The sequence below is a fragment of the Coloeus monedula genome, assembly GCF_965178545.1.
Source record: "Coloeus monedula genome assembly, chromosome: 7".
NCBI lineage: Eukaryota > Metazoa > Chordata > Aves > Passeriformes > Corvidae > Coloeus > Coloeus monedula.
Genome location: NC_138787.1, coordinates 7189755 through 7210251, shown reverse-complemented (window position 1 = coordinate 7210251; position 20497 = coordinate 7189755). Strand labels below are relative to the sequence as shown.

The window sequence follows — 20497 nt, the reverse complement described above, 5'->3', positions numbered from 1 at the left end:
TCCAAGGTTCTTTAAATGAGAAGATTAAGAACCTTTAGCAGATTATATTCCAGCCCGTGGGAAAGCAGAAGGAACATGTAACAGCACATGGTTCCCCACCCTCCGAAGTCTGAACGCTGCCCTGACTCCTTAAGAGCAGTCACCCTGCACTCATGGTTGGAAATCCGGGCAGAGCAAGCCCAGCCAGGAGCTGTGCCAGAGTAAGTTGAGAGGAAAAAGAGTGAAAACCAAACGACGACAGTCAGCTTTTGTTTCCTGCCCCTGTGAAGTCATCTGTCAACAACTACTGCCTAGGAAAATCAGGTTTTCTTCAGCTAACTTATGGATGTTCAAAGGATTTCAGCGCTATGCAAGGTGACTGTCTGAATGTTTAAATGACAACCGTACAAAGGAGTTGTGCACCAAAACCATCCCTTTAGACCCAAAAGGGCACACAGTCACTCTTTGCCTATCCATCAGTTTTATCAGCTGAAATTAATGAGTCACCCTGTCATTCCTCCACTGTAAAATTCAAGTAACATGAACAAAATTTTGGCAAAGATTTAACCTATTTACATCAGTGACACAGATCAGTATTATCGAGTATTACATACAATAAGCCAGCCCCTAAGGCACAAAACATAAAAAGCCATTTTCATCGTTGATAATGATTAAATTACTTTTATTCCCATTTAAAATATACAGCTTTGAAAAATTATGCAACATACATTCAAATGAATTGCATTCTTAAGTGTCCCGATAGCCAGGTATCCTATTGCTGGCCAGTGTAACACAATAATCCATCAACTCTCTTTATTTATGGCCACAGGAGAAAAATCTGCATAAATAAATATTTGTACCTGATAGTGCAGCTTTTCCTTAAACACTTACATTTAGAAGTCAATTTCAGTAGGCCTCTTTCTCCCAAGCACTGCTTCTTGCTCCTACAGGAAAAATGAATTCCACAAAGATCCCAAAAAAGGCCAAAAATTCTAAGTCTGCTATTTTAGAAATAGCATTCAAGATACAAGAGTCAATTCAGCAGTGCCAGAAATAACCAGTAAAGCTAATAATATCACCCAAAAGCAGTTTGGGAAAGCTCACTAAAAATGCCACAACTCCTAATGGTCTGGAAGTAGTGATTTAAGAGCTTTAGAAAAATCGATACAAACGGTATTGTCAGTACAGCAGTACTGTGGCTGATACCACGGGTAGTATGGCAAGGAGGCACAGCCTACAGCCCCCTGCAAAAGCACCACTGCTGAGAAATCTTTATGGCAGAATCTCAATCCACTGGAAAAGGACACACTGACTTAAGTGCAAGTCTGCAGGGTACAGCACCTGAAGCAACTTACCCCTGTACAACTTCCTGTTACTTAGAGGACACCAAAGGGATGACAGGCATGTTTTGGACTGTAACATCCCTGCTCTGCAGAGCCTGAAGTCTTCACTAATCTACAAAAGACAGTGGGGAGAGAATGAGACTGGAATAGCAGTGAGTGATGTACAGCAGGAATTACATCAGTTAATGGGTGGGCAGGGAATAAGAACAGCAAGGGAGAAAAGCTGGCTGCTGAATTCTATACTGCATCAAGAGTAGACAAAAAAATTGTAATTGCAGGAATCCCAAATGTAACTGAAGCCAACATCATCTCTTCTGTATCAAGACTGCAGAGAAAAACATTTACCACTCTATTAGAAAATCCAGTTCTTAACAATTTGGTATGATATCCTAACTTAGCAGAGAAAAATCAACACAGGTATTTTAAAGTTGATAATTTTTATTTACAGATTTATTGGCAAAAGGTGATGGGAAAGTTTAAAACATTTTAAACAGAGGGCACTGTACTGTATTGTATGAAGTATCAGTTCACAATCTTCAGTATCCAGCTGATCAAATAAAGCTAATCACCACTTAAAGAAGCATAATCTGCATCAGCTCCATTAGAGTACCCTGCCTAAAAACCACTTCAGGCAGTTTCTAAATCAACACAATCACTAAGAAAATGCAGTTTTTGTGAAGAATGTATATATACTTGGATTTTTGTATTGTACCTGATGTCAAACTGCCCACTTGCATACTGGCAAAGCAGTTACACTTCCTACTTTTAGTTTAAACTTATAATCTCACTGTCTGCAAATTCAGCTGCCGGGTAATTCTGAACTACTCTGAACGTTTTACTGTGAGCATAGTCAAGACTGGAGTAGATGAGATTGAAGGGAAACATTCCTGGTATATAACGTGCCCATCATATTCAGCTGCATAACCATAAACATCTTGTTTAAGAATTCTATTCAAAAAGGAGAAAAAATGTAGTCAGTTTTCACTTTGCCACATAGGTTTAATTCCTCACTGGACCTTTTTAGTTCATTCTTCTAAATCAAGAGTGTTTAGTTCTTCTTCTAGTTCATCCAAGTCCTCTCCAGTAAAGAGATTTTCATCAACTGGAACTGCATCAATTACTCCATTTTCCAATTCCCCATCTCCATCATTATCTTCATCTAAGTCATTTTGCTCGCTGTTGTTTATATCACCACCAGAAGCTTCACTTAATTTATTATCTGAAAATAAACATAATTCTTAGGCATTTCAGTGTCACAAGTTTCTTAATCAACTGAATTCACTGAATTCACAATCCTACTAAACATGCTTTCAAATTTTGAAATTATGAAGAAGCTACTTTATTTGAAGTTCATGCAGACTTACATTGGCCAAAATGTATGCACCTGGTTAATATGCAGGTCCGGATAATCAATTATGAAAACAGGTTGGAAAAAAAAATAACTTACCATCTTTTTCTACTGAAGTGTATGTGCTGAATCGCTCTGGACTAGCGACTGTAATACCAGTCTCCTCTACTGCCTTGGGGACATACAGGTTCAAATCTACATCATTTATGCACACAGGGTCTTCCATCTGGAAAATAAACCAAGATGCTCTGCATGAATTACTTTTCCATAAAAATCCTCACTTCTGCAATATTTCTACAACATTTCTCACCTTCAACAGGAACCTTCTGAAAAAATATACTCTGTGGCAGTATTAAATTAAGAACCAAGCTTACTAATTTCATTGTAAGGGCTCTCAAATTGAAATTTTTCAAACCTGAATGCAATTGAAATATTCCTTGCTTTAATCCTGTTTTTTTTACCTCATCGTCATCTCCTGCTCCTTGAACATAATGGGTGTCATCTGCTTCTTCATCATCTGCATCAACCAGCTCTGGCCGGAACTCAAATACTTCACGTCCACTAATCTATCCACAGTAAAAGAAACATTCAGCTATCACTTTATGGAATTGATACTGCTTACAAAAAACCCCAAACAAACAAACCACAAAAAAGCAAGGAAAAGAAAATGACACACAAAAATAAGCAAAGCAATTTCAGGCCAGCTACCTTATCACAAAACTTTATTTACTTGATCTTCTTACATTAAGAATTGGACAGCAGAACTTACCACCAATGCTTTGCCAGCTTTAAAATCTGCTTTTCTCCTCTCCATGTCTTGCTCAGCCTTATCAATTTTTTCTTGTCTTTTTCTTCTCTTCCATGCAATAAAACACTCTAGAGTAATTTTGGTAACATTTGGTCCTAAGGCAGCACGCTGTCAAGGAGAGAGTGTGATTAATGCTAGGAACTCTTTCAAAAGGCTACAACATATTGGAGATTTAATTATTCCAGAAACTAATTGAAAACATTTCTTTCCAATTCCCTCTTGACTCTTACACTGTTAAACATGCATCATCATCTTAACAATTTCCCAGTTAGTGAGATGAGGTGGTATAAAAATTAATAGGAGAAGTGGAGGAGGAAATAAAATGAAAGAATTTGGTTCTGCTCAAATTGACACTGCCAAGCAATGCTGACAGAAGCAGAGCAGCAACACCTTCAGAAGGCCTTGTGCTCTTGGTGTTGCTTCCTCATTTGAGACGTAATGGAGAACTAAGGAGACAGTGAGCAGGGGATGAGAAAAGCCACAAAAGCAGTTGTAATGGATAAATGAGAAATAGCAGTCAAAAAATAGAAGCCTCCTAAAAAAGGGTAAGCAACAGCTGCACTAAGTATGCAGCTGTAGTTAACTCTATTCACTAGGTAATAGTTCCTAAACAAAAACATGAATCAATGCTATGTATCCTTTGCCCTAGCTCATACAGCTCTAAAAACATCGAATAGTTTTTTATCATAAATTTGCAAATTTTTTACATGTCTCTTCAGAGTAACGAAAACAACTACCACCAAAAGGTACCTGTCTGACAACTTTACCTCTTTTTCTATTAGATCTTCTAATGAAATTTCATCTTGCTTTTCTTCCTTCTTTTTGTCTTTTTTTAATACAAAGCCTGGAGGGAGAGCATGGCGATACATGCAGTTGTCTCCTCCACCTGGACAGACCCAAAACCATCCGTATTTGTTGTTTTCAATAGCATCAAGGAAGTATTTGCAGACCTGTATAAAAACAATGGTTGTTAGCACCATTTTCTCTTTCCATTCCCAGCATCTTACACTCCATGTCAGAAGTTCAGTAAGTCCAAGTCAGTTGTGCTCAAAACAGAAGGAACATGTGAAATGCATTACTACTAAGAACAGTAGACGAAGAAGCACAACCATCTAAAACTGATGTAGTCAACAGCTTTTTCTCCCACAATATGATCCCAATTAAAAAAGACAAGATGAGAGAAGACTGGCAACTGTGTACTCCTCACCAGCACACCTCTTTCTGCTCACCAACATTGGTGCAGTTTTAAACAAAATAAATTGCATCTGCTTCACATGTTAAACCTTCCAGCTCTGGATCCTGAGGTAAAGATGCCATTCTGAGACCTTTAACAAGCAATTAATAGTTTGTTTTTAGCCACGGCAATGTTTAACTTCTGCAAATTTAGGCAGTATCAATAGACTTTTTACTTACTTAGTATTGAAAATGAGGTGAAACAGTCCCAAAGAAAGAAAAAGGGATTAACCCATTATGCCGTTTAGTGCAAACCTAAAAAATCTTGTTGAACTTAGAGCCCAGGAATTACAAATCACTCTCAATTCGTAAATTCCAACTTAAAGGAGAAAATTTAAAAACCTGTAATGCTTGTATGTCACCCAGTACATAAACAAGTCAATATATATGGCAATAATAAACTTCACTAACCACAATACTTGGATCTTCTAGGCAATTAGGATGCATTAGATACACTACTGAATCCTTTATCACTTCACCTACTATCCATTTGTAATGTACATGATAAAACACTTTATGGACTGAAAAGAGCTGTTGGGCTGTGATTTTCTTTGTGGTTTTTAAAATTTTTCAATATATTACTAGAAATACTATCAGTCCAGCTGTCTACTCAGAGTATTATTATTATAATATTCCATTCCAGATTTTTACATAATGATAAACACATCTAATGCCAGACTGCACTTAATTCCTTCTAGTACAGCGCAATTAAAAAAAAAAAAAAAAAAAAAAAAAAAAGAGACATACTATTTGGGTTTTGGGTTTTTTCTTTTCCGCCTCACCATGCTTCTTGTTCACCACTTCTTCCAGCTTCTTCTCATCCCAGTTGTCCATTGTATCTAGAAAAAGACAACAGATGGTTTCACAAAAATATTCCAAATACTAAACATTGCCAGCAAGCTGCTTTTCTGCCCAGTAACAGTTTTAATATGCAATTCTTATATTTTAAGTAGCTTATACAATACAAAATCAATTCAGGTTTTTAAAATAATGTTTTCAAACTCTCCCATGCCACTCAAGAGACAATTACCTCAAAAGCCCTAGAAATTTTAATTTTGAAATGCATAGAGTGTGTTTCAATTAAACACTCAATAATGTGTCATTCCATCTGTAAAGTACTGAGTGTGGACAAGGGAAAAGAAGAAAAACAAGACAACTGAATAAAAGAGAAGGTTGGAGGGTTAACATCCAGAAATACAGATAATCTAACTTGAGGATTGAAAGAGATAATACCAAATTATCTGTGTTAAAGTTAAAAGAAAGTTCCATCAAAAGAAGCAAATCACCAATTGTAGGAACCCAGAGTGCTGAGAATATTTCTCTGCCTGTTTTTAAAGGTTCTTACCCCCCTGAACAACACTGTTTTAACCTCCAACCTTGGAAAAAATTACCAACTATCAGACAAGAACTAGAAAATACAGTGGTGTGACTTGGGTGATAGGCTACTATGTAAGATTGTCAGAGGGTGAAAAATTTAGAGGTTTTGGGCTTCTCTTTGTAGTAAATAAATAAGAGTAAAAAATATCAAAATGGAGGATTATTGTTGTTCTCTAAACGTTCTTCTCCTTCTTCTACTATTCCATGTTCTGCAGTAAAAGTAGTTTGGGATGATTGGATAGAGAACTCCGCAGTTCCTGCCCGTGTTACTGAATAATTGGTAGGAAAGTGAAAATAATATACGTTTTTAGTAACTATTGGTTAAATTATCTTTAAAAGGCTGCATAAATCTTGATAATTAGACTTCTCTCCTGCTTTCTGTGCTCTGTGCTGTACCTGGGTCACGCTGGTGGCTCTGTTCCTCTGATAAGACTTAATAAACAACTATCCGGCAGCATTGAAACTCCAGGAAAAGTCTTGGTTTATCTTTGAAACTCCTTGCAAGCACTTTTAGAAAATTCTCTCCCATCAGGAGGGATTTGATTTACGGCATGGTTCAGTGTCAACCAATGACAGTAATAGCAGTGAATCTGTGGGATCCCATCATACACATTTAGGATGACAGAGGCTAAAATTCAAATAAAGACTGAGACATGAGGAAATGTGAAAAAACCAAGTTCTAGAAAATCTCTAATCCCTGCTAAATAAAAATAAAATCCAGAGTACTTAGCCGACAAGTCATTTGGGGAGAGAAAGTCACAGAAAAAACACTCCCAAGTATCTCTAATTTTGGAACTGTGCACATTTGGCCAAACACTAGTAGCAGTTCTGGAAGGCAACTCTGGTTGCTCATTACACTTCCTCCTTTTGCCCTTCTACAGAACTTAGGAGGGAAACAACAACTCTAAGAAAGGTAAAGTACTGTTCAACCTACGACTTGTATGACATAATACATGACATTGCACAACTGAAAAACCACCATTCAGTATCAGCAGGTCATACTTCTTTTTCTAGGTAAGGTCTGAAGAACACTTGAGAGCACACTTGGAAAAAGTTTCAGTGTTGCTCAGAACTTTGAATGTAGGGGGATGGGTTGCCTTACTCACTGTTCTTCAGGATCATAACCACAATAACAGAAGACTCTTAATCTTAAAATTCCAGTTTCAGAATCAGAATAGCTTAGTAGTAACTTTCTACAATTATTATACCTTTCTCAAGGTCTTCATCTCTTGCATCAATGTAGACACTCCGTTTTTCACACTTCCTTTCCAATGACAAATCATGAGAAAACTTGCACTTGTCTCCTTTAGTGCACTGTCCTTGCTTGAAGAAAGCACAAACTACAGATTTGGGGTCAGCGCCTGAGTGAAGAAAGTTCTTATATTTTAATACTACTTTTAAGCAAAAATTATATTCTAGAAATTCTGGGAACAATATCGAGGCTATGTAGAGAATGAAAATAGGTTTTTAAAATAAGTTATTTAAAGTGTTCATGAAAAGTATATAATTCACGTCCTGAACATGCCAAATTTACTTTTATTGCATGGTATTTACACTAAGTATCAGAGGTGCCACTAAACTTTTTAAAGAAATATGGTATGCCTTTGAAAATTATTAATTTGTGTATTACAATATGTAAGAGAGATCATTCTGTGCAACTTCTTTCCTATACATGAAGCTATTCTTGCATGTAGCACACAGTACAGCATCTTCTGGATGTCAGCCATTCCCCAATTGATCAACAACACACTACAATAAATTACAATAATTTAACCCACACTCACTCAAACCACTTTCTTCTTTTAATAACAGAAAGAAAATGGCTGACCAGAGCAAATAAGCAACTGTTGTTCTAGTATGAACTATCCAACCATCCTAACTACAGTTTAAGTAAAAATCATCCCACTAAAGAATTATTTGACCATTAGGAGGTCATTATAAAAAAGCAATGAAAGAAGCAGGTGTATTGATGAGACATGACTAATTCAGAAATACTTTACTTGTAATATTAATTAAGTTCTCATTTGAGATTTTAAGCTCGAGTTTTTCACATGATGCTTCACTTTTGGTTTGACTCAAAGTGATTTCAATATGTACAGCAACACCTGTTTAAAATGTAATTTAAAAACCTGGGCAATATTAGTTTTCTGAAATAATTTAAAGTCAAAAGCTACTTGATTTAGAGAAAACTGATACAGAAAGCTGCAGATCACAAAGAGGAAAGTATCCTTTGTTGCTCGTCAGTAACACAATGAGTAAATATAAGGTTTGCTTCAAATATATGGAAATCACACTTTTTTTTGTCAAAAATCATTGCACATAAGCTCCAGAAGATTGGTAAATAAAAACTTGGTAACATCACAAAATTTGTGTGTGCAATAACCAAACTCAAGAGAGGACAAAACACGATGCTACTGCTAATTATGTGGTCAGATACATGTAACTGGAAAGTATTCACTGTTCTGATTTGAGTACTAGTCTTCTTTAAGACAATAGTTATGATCTTTTATTCTTTCTTTGGATGTCCACACCTTCCTGGGGACACAGGCTGTTTTAAACAAATACCATCACACACACACAAAAATCATGCCACACATCCAGAAGCATCGAATTGATGAATCAGAACACAGCCAAATATCTTCAGCTGTGCTGACAACATCAATGTAGCTTTTGATATTCTTATGATCTACTGACCCCAGAGGACTTCCCAAAAAAAAAAAGCCAAATCATGACTGACAAAATACTTGGCACACCAGATTGAGAAGGAAATAGTCACATCTATCCCATTAAAATATCAACTGGTGTTTTTGAAGGGCTATTTTACCTCAAGAACCTATACAAATAAGAGAACGCAAATGAAGATAAATCAGTTAGTCATACCTTTGCTTATTTTCTGTGCAGCAACCACAGGCTTGAAAAGCTCATTTAATTCTTGTAATTCCTTTTTCTTATCTTCTTTCTTTAATTTCTTCTCACTTTCTGATTGAGCAGCCTATAATGACCCCAAATTAAAAGTTATAAATATAAAATCAGAATGCCAGGACTTACTTCACACAAACTGCACGTTAAAATAGCCAATCACTCAAAATTAGTTTATGAGGGCAGGAAGGAAACAACCTGTGATGCCTGGAAGGCTCAGAATTGTTGCTGTTGTGTGTGCAGCTGGTGCCCTTTACTGGCACTGACCTGTCCCACGGGAGGGACTGCAAATCTGCCAGAGAGGAGAGACGCTGGCAGATACCCGTAGTGCCACAGTGACCCCTACTGCACCTTTACAGGTAGGAAAGCCAACGAGAGGCATTGAAACCACTCGAGTTTTGCAGTGCAGCTACTCAGTGCAGCTACTTCCAGATCTGCACAAGAAAAAGCCTCTTGTCTTGAGTCCCCTACATGCTGTGATTTGCTCTTTTTTCTCATCTATACAGGCAGCCATTGCAGGAAATCTATCCATGTAAGTTGGAAGTGCTTTTAGAACATTATTTCGACTTGGATCAACTCAACATATGAATGTTTCATTGCTTAACTAGGGCTCAAAGACTGGAAAAGAAGCTCATCTAGGGAAGGAAAACTTCATGTATAAGGAAAAAAATACCTGACTCTGCCTCACCCTTTTTCGGATAAGCCAGAGCAGTTGTGTATCCATACCAAAGTGGGATGAAAAACATGAAAGAGGACATGGGAGAAACATTCTTAGATCAGATATGAAAGGAGGTTTTAGCAAGATGGGGGTCTGTAGGTACAAAAATGCTGTTAGTGAGGATCTTCTTGTTATTTTTCTAAGTCCGTGAGAGACTTTTCTCTCTCACAGAAGAGGTAGCAGGGAATGTAAACAACCAAGCCACCTGCAACCTTGGAAAGTCTTGTTTATGGTATAGTAGAAAATATTTTGATAATGGATGTTTTAGGATTTTGGCCAATCACCCCCAAGGGGTGGCTGGTCCTTTGTCCAATTAGACTATGAAGAAAAAAGTCTATAAAAGAGTTTGTAAAATAATTAAATAAATCAATCTTGCTGCACAATTCCTGCCTGCTGGATCTTCTCCTCCTCCTCCTCCCTGTGGCTGCGGGACACGGTGATATACCGTAGGAACCAGGCCTGCGGTAATATTTGGTGCTGCCCGACGTGATTTGCACTCTCTGACGTGTCGTGCACGCTGCGAGCCAAGCCGAATTCCTGTAGAGGTACGCTGTTCCTTTTACCCCCCCGGGACCGGGAGGTCCGACAGAACTGAGAAATGGTGAACAGCGGCTCACAGAACGACGCTGTCGTACTGGTCTGGAAAGGTGTGTTTAGCATATTGCGCACCTCCATTCCTGAAAACTCAGTTCGGGAATTATTAGACTGGGCTACTTTAAAAGGGATTTCCATGGACAGAGATACTGCCCTGGACTTTTCCTTATGGCAAGAGCTCGGATGCACTGTCCGACACGAGCTCCCGACTGGGGAGCCGGCAGCGTTAGAATTATACCAAACCTGGCGTTCGTTATTTACCCTGCTGACAGCCCTTGACTGTGATAGCAGGGCTGGATCGCCTATCTCGGTGATGAGTGATGGAGGAATGTCCGAGGCGGGCCCCGCTGACTGGGCTTCCGGGGCAAGTGATGGTGGATTTGGAATAACCCCCCCGGCTCCACAGGCAGAACCTGCGCCGGCTCACCCTGCACAGTCGCAGGACTCCGCAGCCCCGAGGAACCCCGCGCCGCCAGAGGCGGGGGGGTCAGGGCAGAGGCAGGGTGTACAGCCCGCCTTGCCGTCCGGCTGGACGGCGGCCACGGCTTATCCAGGGCCGCAGATCAGCGGCTTAGCCAACTGGACCCCCAGAGCGGCTCCTAGTTCGGTTCCGTATGCACCTGGATCTAACTTAGCGGGCGTAGCGCCGGGCGTGCCCCTCCCGGGACTGGACTTCCAGCCTGGCTATGGCCCGCTGCCCTCCCTGGCGCTGGACTGTTTTGCGCAGTCGCAGAACCGAACCATGGACCTTTTTATGCAGCATTTGCCCTTTCTGGCAGAGCTACGAAACCTATCCCATAGGATGGAGGACTTGCTCAGCCTGTTAGAGCGGCGAATGCCTGAGCCCGCGCCGCAAGCGGCGCCAGCGCCGGCCGTGCCGTCCGCGCCGCCCGCGCACCCCCACCAGAAGCGGGAGCCGCGGCTCCGAGCCGAGAAACGGCGCGGCCGGCGGTGAAACCGGGAACAGCGCTGCCACGGGAAAACCCGGCAGCGGCGGCGGCTGCTGAGCAGCGGGCAGAAGCGGCGGCGCCGGGCGCGTCCGCAGAGAACGGGCCACAGAGACGGCGGCGCCGGGCGCGCCCGGGGAGCGCGAAACAGCAGCGGAAGCGGCGACCGCGCCGAACGCGGCTGCTGTGCGGGAGACGGCCGTGGCGCCGGGCGCAGCCGTAGCCCCAGAGTCGGCTGCAGCTTCAGTAGCGGCTCGGTCGGATCTGGCCGAGACGGCCTCCCGTAAAGAAACTGCTGTAAAAACTGCCGCGCAGCCAGCTGCAGTCTGTCCTGGCTCTGGCGAACTTAGCCAAGGTGTCCCCCTCCCCGTACATTCCTGTTCTCTCCCAGCACCCCAAAGTTGCCTTTGCCTGATGATTCCTCGTCAGGCAGTGAGGCAGATGAGGTTCTGGCCCCAGGTCGTCAGGCGGCTGTAGCCGCGCGGCGAAGAACAAGGCTGCGCCGGTCTCGCCCCTGGACCTTTCCGGACTGCACGGTAACAGTGCGTCCGACGCATTATAATCGCTTCCTAGAGTCTCTTAAGATGCAAGCATTGGGGGAGGGTGACTGGAGGTTATTAGAAATCCTTGGAATGCCAAATAGATCTGAGGATTCTGGGGGTAACCGGGGAGCTGTTACACTCCTTCCGCAGGCTGTGCCCGAAGTTCAGGATGGTACTGGTTCCCCAAAAGAGATCCATGCTTTCCCAGTGTATAAGGCTCTCCCAGATTCAGGAGAGCATGAGAAGCATGAGGTAATTGCTTGGAAAGTTGCCCAGGACCTCCAATCCAAGGTGGCACAATATGGGCTAGGTTCTGCTGAGGTTCTGCAAATAATAAGGGTGATAAATACAGATTTGCTTTCTCCATTTGATATCAGACACTTAGGTCAAATTCTATTTCAACCTGTACAATTTACAGTTTTTGAAACAACCTGGAGAAAGCTGGCCAACAAGACTGCATTGGCAAATTTGCAGCTCCCTGCTGCTGATCCTAGACAGACAGCAGGAGTGGATGCTTTGATGGGGACTGGTCCCTTCTCTGATCCCAGCCTACAGGGTAACTTGCCCTCTAGCATCCTGCAGCAAGCACAACAGGTCGGCATGGCTGCCCTGTTGAAAACCATAGAGTTGTCAGCACCCAGAAAGCGATATACTGAAATAGTTCAAGGCAAATCAGAGTCATTCCTTTCTTTTGTAGAGAAAGTTGCTGCTTCTCTTGAGAAGCAGGTTGAAGATGACGGGTTAAGGCAGTTGTTGTTGAGACAGTTAGTGAGAGATAACGCAAACGAGGAGTGCAGAAAAATCATAGATGCCTTGCCAGGGGATCCTGAGGTAACAGACATGGTCGAAGCCTGTGCTAAGGTGGGATCCGGGAACCAGAAAAGACCTGCTTTGGCTGCATTCCTGCAGCCTGTTCATGCATTTTCTGGTCGTGAACCAAAGCCACCAAAACAGGTGAAAAAACAGAAGCGGCCTAAGCCAAGCCAAAAAGAGAACACACCGATCCCTCAGTGCAAGAGGTGTGGCAGGCCAGGGCATTGCTCGGGCTACTGTAGATCCCGGACTCATGCCGATGGTCAGCCTTTGTCGGGAAACTTCCTCCGGGGTGCAAGGAGGGGGAATTGCTCTCCGATGCAGTCGCTCCCCGGAGAGTGGCACAGGTACAGGCACAGGCCTACCCAGCCACCCTAGAGACAGCACCCAGGGATCAGACGGTTTTGACGTCCACACCGCAGCCGCAGTCGTCTTAGACTCTAGCGGTATTTATAAGGTTCCCTTGGACGCATATGGACCCTTAGCCCGGGGATCCAGTGTGATGCTGGTGGGAAAACCTGATGTTACCCATCAAGGAATCTTAGTGCACTCAGGAGTTATTGATGCTGACTCTAAAGGTCAGATTTGCGCTATGGTCTCCACGCAAAAACCCCCTGTAGCTATTCCTGAAAAGACCTGCCTTGCTAAATTAGTGCCTTTTAAGTCTTGTGTCCCCAGGATAGAGCAACAAACTCACGAAGATAACGGCAGTGGATCTACGGGACTTCCGCAGGCCTTCTGGACTGCAGACATCTCTGACCAAAGGCCACAGATGACATGTACCCTGATCCTGCTGAACCCCCGTCCACCCCGGATTCAGCTTCGAGGTTTGATTGATACGGGTGCTGATGTAGCTATCATCTCCTTCTCTGCATGGCCTCTCTCATGGCCTTTAGCCCCGGTGGGATCAGCCATCGCAGGATTAGGAGGAACCACACAGAGCTATTTAAGCGAACAGCCTGTGATGGTGAACGACTCAGAGGGGCACACAGCTACAATTAGGCCTTATGTTGCTACCACTTCCCTCAACCTTTGGGGACGGGACGTGTTGGCAGCTTGGGGCGTACAGATTGGGACAAATTTTAGCAGGGGTCACTGTGTGTAAGGGCGCACAGCATCCTACACTGCCTTTGCAGTGTTGATTAACACACCAATCCGAGTCAGACTCTGCTCAGTTGGTCGAATTAAGGGCTGTTACCATGGCTTTTCAGCGATTCTCACAGGAACCTTTGAATTTGGTTACTGACTCTGCTTATATAGCAGATATCACCCAACGCTTAGATTGTTCACTTCTGAAGGAGGTGAACAATGCGGCTCTGTTTTCGCTGTTGCAAACCTTGTGGTCTGCAATTCAGGCTCGAGTGCATCCGTGTTACATTCTGCACATTCGAAGCCACACCAATTTACCAGGGTTTCTAACAGAAGGCAATGCCAGGGCTGACATGCTGGCCAACCCTGCGTGGGTAGGGCCTCAGCCTGACAAAATTGCACAAGCCAAGGCATCGCACGGTTTCTTCCATCAAAGTGCACATACCCTGCAGAAGCAGTTCCATTTAACGCCAACCGAGGCGCGCGACATTGTCAGTGCTTGTGCTGACTGTCATGGACTCACTGCGCCTTTGCCAGTGGGGGTAAACCCCAGAGGGCTAAAAGCCTTGCAGATTTGGCAAACGGATGTAACTCACGTCCCAGAATTTGGTCGGCTGAAGTATGTGCACGTGTCTATTGACACTTTCTCCTCGGCTATGTGGGCTACTGCTCACACTGGAGAGAAGGGCTGTGATGTCATTGCCCATTGGAAATTGGCTTTCTCAGTCCTGGGCGTGCCAGCTTCTGTGAACACCGATAATGGTCCTGCCTACGCCTCGGAGAAGACGCGGCAGTTCTTACACCTATGGGGTGTAGACCATACCTTTGGTATCCCACATTCTCCTACTGGCCAAGCCATTGTCAAACGCGCTCATGGTACCTTGAAGCATGTTTTGGACAAACAGAAAAGGGGAATGCATGGAGAAACCCCACAGAGCCGACTAGCAAAAGCTTTGTATACAATTAATCACCTTACAGTACCACAAAATTCAAATAATCCTGTTATTCTGAATCATTTTCTCTCATTGCAGTCTGCAGGTGACAGACAGCTGCCCCGGGCAAAAGTCTGGGTACAGAATTTACTCACTAACCAGTGGGAAGGCCCGCATGAGGTTATCGTTTGGGGTCGTGGGTATGCTTGCGTTTCCACAGATACTGGGGTACGGTGGCTACCTTCAAAATGCGTTTGCCCTGACCTACGGCACCAGAGGCAGAACAGGCAACCTCCAAATGATGACCAGAACGCCAACCATCCAAATGGCGACCAGAATGTAGATCATCAGCCTAATGACTCTTCTGATGATGACCAGGATGTCGACCATCAGGCAGATGGTCATTCTACAAGCAGAGACTGGGATGGTCCTTCTACAAGCAGAGACTGAACTTTAAATTTCTTGTTCTGGAGTCAGATAGTTAAAGCCTTAAGGACATATTTAGAATTAATAACTGATGTAGATTTCTATTTAGGATTAATAGTAGGGTTGTTATCTTATAAAACAAAAAGGGGGAATTGTAGGTACAAAAATGCTGTTAGTGAGGATCTTCTTGTTATTTTTCTAAGTCCATGAGAGACTTTTCTCTCTCACAGAAAAGGTAGCAGGGAATGTAAACAACCAAGCCACCTGCAACCTTGGAAAGTCTTGTTTATGGTATAGTAGAAAATATTTTGATAATGGATGTTTTAGGATTTTGGCCAATCACCCCCAAGGGGTGGCTGGTCCTTTGTCCAATTAGACTATGAAGAAAAAAGTCTATAAAAGAGTTTGTAAAATAATTAAATAAATCAATCTTGCTGCACAATTCCTGCCTGCTGGATCTTCTCCTCCTCCTCCTCCCTATGGCTGCGGGACACGGTGATATACCGTAGGAACCAGGCCTGCGGTAATAGGGGTCCATCTCTTTTTCAAGGTAACAAGTGACAGGACAAGAGGGAATGGTCTCAAGTTATCCCAGACAATGTTTAGATGAGATTTTAGGAAAAATTTCATCACTGAAAGGGTGGGTCAAATATTGGTGGACTTGCCATCCCTGCAAGAGTTCAAAAATGTGTAGATGGGGCACTTGGGAACATAGTTTAGTGGTGAACAGGCAGTGCTGGGTTAATGGCTGGCCTCAAAGATCTTAGAGGTCTTCTCTACCCTTATGGATTCTGTGTTTATTTGACTCTTACCCTTATGGGAAGCTAGTGAGACTAACATCACAAACAAGTATGCGGGGTACTATTTTCTAAAATACAGTGTAATATTAAAAAAGGAGCTTTGTTCTTATGGTGAGTTTGGAAAAAACACACCAAATTGTTTTAGAAAGGAATTAGCAGCTCGGCTAGTTTTTATACTAAAAGTTCACAAATGATATTTTAAATAACATGCAGACTCACATATGTCAACTACATAAAGTAGTACTTTAAGAATGCTTATGTTTCACACCTCTAAAAGGTTGAAGATGAAGCTTGTCTTAAAAAAACCCCAACAAACCAACAATAAACAAACAAAACCCCCCAAAATCAAAGAAACAAAAAAACCCAAAGAAACAATAACAAATCAAAAAAAGGAGCAAAACAAAAAAACACGCACCACCAAAACCAAAACTTTGACAGCATTTCCATTTTCATCTCATGACACAAGGAAAATTGTTTCAAAAACTTCTTTCTTGGGGACAATCCTAACCGAAAGCTATTTTGTAAGGTTAGAGAGGTATAATCAGGTTTAAACATTTGGTCCTGACATCCAACAGTCAATAGCTACCAGCATTAGAGAAATCACATTATTTTAAGCTGGCTATTTTACACATTGATATTTGTATACATGCCACAGATCCAGGGATTTCATACACAAATTTCAGAACTGTTTGAGTAACACCAATGTTCCTGAAGTGACATCAAAGAATCTTTTCCACAACAAAAAATTATTAGATGTAATGACCCAAATATCAACTTTACTTTCAAGTTGGGCTTGTCAAGCTAGTTCATCCTTATGCAAGGAATGTATCATGACATCATGAATTGAGCTAACGCAAGTGTAATTATTTACAGGCTTATTCATAGAACAGAAAGCTGTGTAAAAATTTTACAGCTAGCTTTCTTAGCACTTTAGGGATAATAGACCTGGATCATTTCCATTAAATCCATGCTTTCTGATTAAGTATAATGGAAACACTATATCTCATTTTATTTCATCATATGGAAGAGCCAAGTTGCAGAGAGCGGCTCAAAATTTCAGGTTTTTTGACCAAAGAGTTCACCAAATTGATGGAGACTTGACAGACTTGTGTCCACTTAAAATTGTAATACTTCTGTAAGTAGAAGAATGAGAATATATAGGTTTACACTTTTATCTTCTTTCAATTCCAGTTTTAGTAACAACTACTGTTAATTTTAATTGCTCACTGTTTCTCAAATAAGGTAGGAATTAAAGAGAAAAAAGGGAAAGAAGGTGCAACTGTACTTTGCTGACAGGCAGTATCTATAATTTAATTTCAGGTATACCTTAAACTTACCTATGCTACTACCAGAATACTATTGAGACAAACGCTTACCCTGACTAGTTGAGTTTGGATAAGATGCAGTTGTTTTTTCACAACAAAAGCCAACCAAACAACAAACTAAAAACCAACAAACCCCCATACTCTGTACTACCTTAGCACAGGCACATAATTTACAGCTAGACAAACTTTGCAAGACAATTTTTAGTTAGATCTGTGCCAGTCACAGGAGGCAAGGAACAGCTCAATTTTCTTCTCCTTCAGTACATGACCATCTGTATGTACAGTGAAAGATAATTTGACTATGCAGCAGGAAAACATTCCACAATAAATGCTTACCTGACGTGGATTCTGTTGACCAAACTTAACCTGGTGAGTCACAGCCTTGATAAATTTCTGCTGCTTTGCACCTTTTTTATTCTTTAGGCCAAATGTTTTGTCCTAAACCAAGAGACAAACACAGCCATATTAATTAAAAAAAAACCAACAACAAACCACCAAAACAGCAAAACGCCCACCCTTGCCACTCCTCTTGGGCTTTCAGTAAAGCACACATTATTTCCTCTAGCAACACAAGCAATCCAAGAAACAGCATGGACAAAATTTAGATTCCTCATATCATCTTCAGAAGTGGCTTTTCACCAGAACCTCCTAAATGCAGCCCTTGTGTAAGCCCTTGTTCTTATCACCAGACCTCCTCGTGCCCCAGTATCAGTGTGAGCATGTACACACAGCGTTCTTAGGCCTCTCAAGGCAACAGAACAAGATGTTTTTGGAGACTATCCAAGGAACATCTGACAAAAACAGGACAACTGATTAGCCATAACTACTGCTGGTTTCTCTTCTATCTACCTGAAATCACTTATTACTTCTATCTTCAACCATTCAGATAGAAATGTGATGTATCTTATACAGATGACTATTGCCACATGTGACATATTACTTCTTATTTTCAAGTATTGGAAGCTTTTCCTTTTCTAACTGTACTAATATGAAGTTAAGTCTTTACCATATATTAAGTCTGGACAGGTGTCACTATTTCCTGAACTCCACTGCCAGAAGTTTCTGTTTACTGCCTAAACCAATTCTTCCTCTAGATCTTCAGCTTTATTGTTAAGGTAAAATTTCTATACCAAATCTACGAAAAATTTCTCACAAAAAAAAAAAAAATACAGCTCACTTTCACATGAGTACCTGAGGCAGAAATTATTTTTTGTAACTGAAATACCTGCATTAAAAATTTATCCATGCCTTTGATTTGATACCAACATTTTCTTCCTTGCAGGAAAAAGTAACAGATGTTCATCCAGTGATAATAGCTCAGTTCAAATATGGTTTTGGAAGCCCTAACAATCCAAAAGTATATTATAAAACAATTACAAAATAAACAGCTCCAAGTTTCCAGACTCATGCCGTTTTCACTTACATGTCCCCTATGAACAGCAGCTTTTCTGTTAGTTGGTGGTAAATGGAGAAGTCAAAACAAGTAGTTGGGAAAGAAAATCTATCATTTACACACTTGATTTTCACTGTAAATACAGCAAGGGAAATATAATCCCTGTGTATTTGATTTATGTAATAAATTATTGTTAACAATCAGTACAAGCTTTTCCCCCTTTCAGCTACATGTCTTTGTAATAAAAAGCAGAATTTTGCTGGGGCAGCTGCATTCAGCAAGAACCTCAGCAACTCCAATGCCAGAACACAAGACCAACTATCTAACCTGACCATTCCAAAAAACACAGAAACAACATTCTGCAGCCTCAGATTTAAAAGAACACTCACATTACACAGGCATTTCACCTGTGTAATGAGCAGCATCTCTCATGCCAATAAATTCAGGCAAATATTTAAATTTCTGTAACTACTCTGCTTGGACTCTCAGCATAAATTTACACACACAGCATACACAAACACCCATACCCTTTTAGCGGTTTTTTTTTTTTTTTCCCCAATCTGGTCAACGGGTCAAATTGCAACAAAACCCACCGCAAATCTGAGTGAGGAACCAGCCAATCATTAAGGTGTGAAGGGATCTCTGGGGATCATTTGGTCCTGCTCCCAAAAGCACAAACCTACACCCCAGCGAGCCGGACTCTGGGAACACACGGACACACAGGGCACCAGGATGAGTATGAGAAATGGGCGAGGAAAAAAGACAGCAGAGCAGTGCTGTCAGATCATGGTCAGCCCCAGCACAGCTCGGGCCTGGCAATGTCCCGGCTGAACACCTAAAGCTGGGCCCAAGCAGCGCAGCGAATCCGGTGCCTCCCCGGGAACAGAGAGGTTTCAGCTCTGTGATCCTTCCCTCCGCCGCTCCAGCCGGGAAGCAGCAGGGAGCGGCAGGGCCCAGCGAGAGGCCGAGGCGGGAAAGCGGCGGCCTGGGCCTCCTCACCTCGATGATCTTCTCCTTCTTCTTCTGGTCCGCCTTCTTGCTGCCCCCCGCCGGCTGCTGCTGCTTCTTGGGGGGCATGGCGGGGCAGGGAGGCTCCCGCCGGGGCTCCGGGACGGGCCGGGAAGGGCCGGGACGGGCTCGGGCCGCGCCGCCGCCGCGGGGGAGGCGCAACGAGTCCCGCGGGGCACGATGGGAACGCGCCACGGGCCGGCCAATCGCCTCCCGGCAGGCAGCGCGCGCCGCGTGGCGTCACGGAGGGGCGGGGTTAGTGTGACGTCACGGGGCTCCGTGGGGTTTAGTGGCGGGAAGGCAGGAGCTGCGTGAGGGGATGGGTTGTTTTGGTGCTTGTTAAAGGCGGTGGTTTCCTTATGACAGGAAAAAGGGCTGCGAGTGTCCTCACAAACGACTTGATCTGAAAGGATCCGTCAGGTTTGTTGCAGAACCGAGCACAGTCTGAGCTTTTGAACTCTAGGAAAAGTGTGTATTAATAGACTTACGAGTATTAACTTCTCCCTCCAGGGTGGGCTTAAAGCTAATTTTAATGGTCATGCGATGCATGATGTGAGGAGGATGCATGTTTTCAAGGGGGAATTGGCAGTAGGGGGGTCGGGAAGGCTCTCCCTTCCTAGTGCCTCGGCCAATGGGGAAAGGACAGAAGGCAACATGTGGCCGGGGGCTTAGGATAAAAGGAGGCTGTGTGCGCCAGAAACCGCGGAGAGATCCCAGACGGGTTTCGCCCAGTGGGTTCTCTCCCTTTATTTGAATGAAATTGATTCTTGCAGGACTCCTCTGTCTCCTTTGCGGACACTGTTTTTTTCCAGCATGACTTTCCACACGCTTAGGATCTATTGCATCCTAAAGGACACACAAAACAGACAATTAAATGTCAGGGAGAAAAACAGCATCTCCAAG

The 20497-nt window shown here is 42.6% G+C and overlaps 1 protein-coding gene across 1 annotated transcript; it reads right to left on the bottom strand.

The window, feature by feature from the left end:
• Window positions 1-644: 644 nt before the first annotated feature.
• Window positions 645-19757, bottom strand: ZC3H15 (zinc finger CCCH-type containing 15). Its single transcript, XM_082284904.1, has 10 exons — window positions 19586-19757; window positions 17530-17631; window positions 8969-9080; window positions 7297-7449; window positions 5459-5550; window positions 4246-4428; window positions 3440-3586; window positions 3132-3236; window positions 2770-2896; window positions 645-2541 (listed from the first exon to the last, which is right to left on the bottom strand). The coding sequence occupies exons 1-10, from the start codon at window positions 19661-19663 to the stop codon at window positions 2348-2350; spliced, it is 1293 nt and encodes a 430-aa protein (XP_082141030.1). The 5' UTR covers window positions 19664-19757; the 3' UTR covers window positions 645-2347.
• Between the last annotated feature and the right edge of the window lie 740 nt (window positions 19758-20497).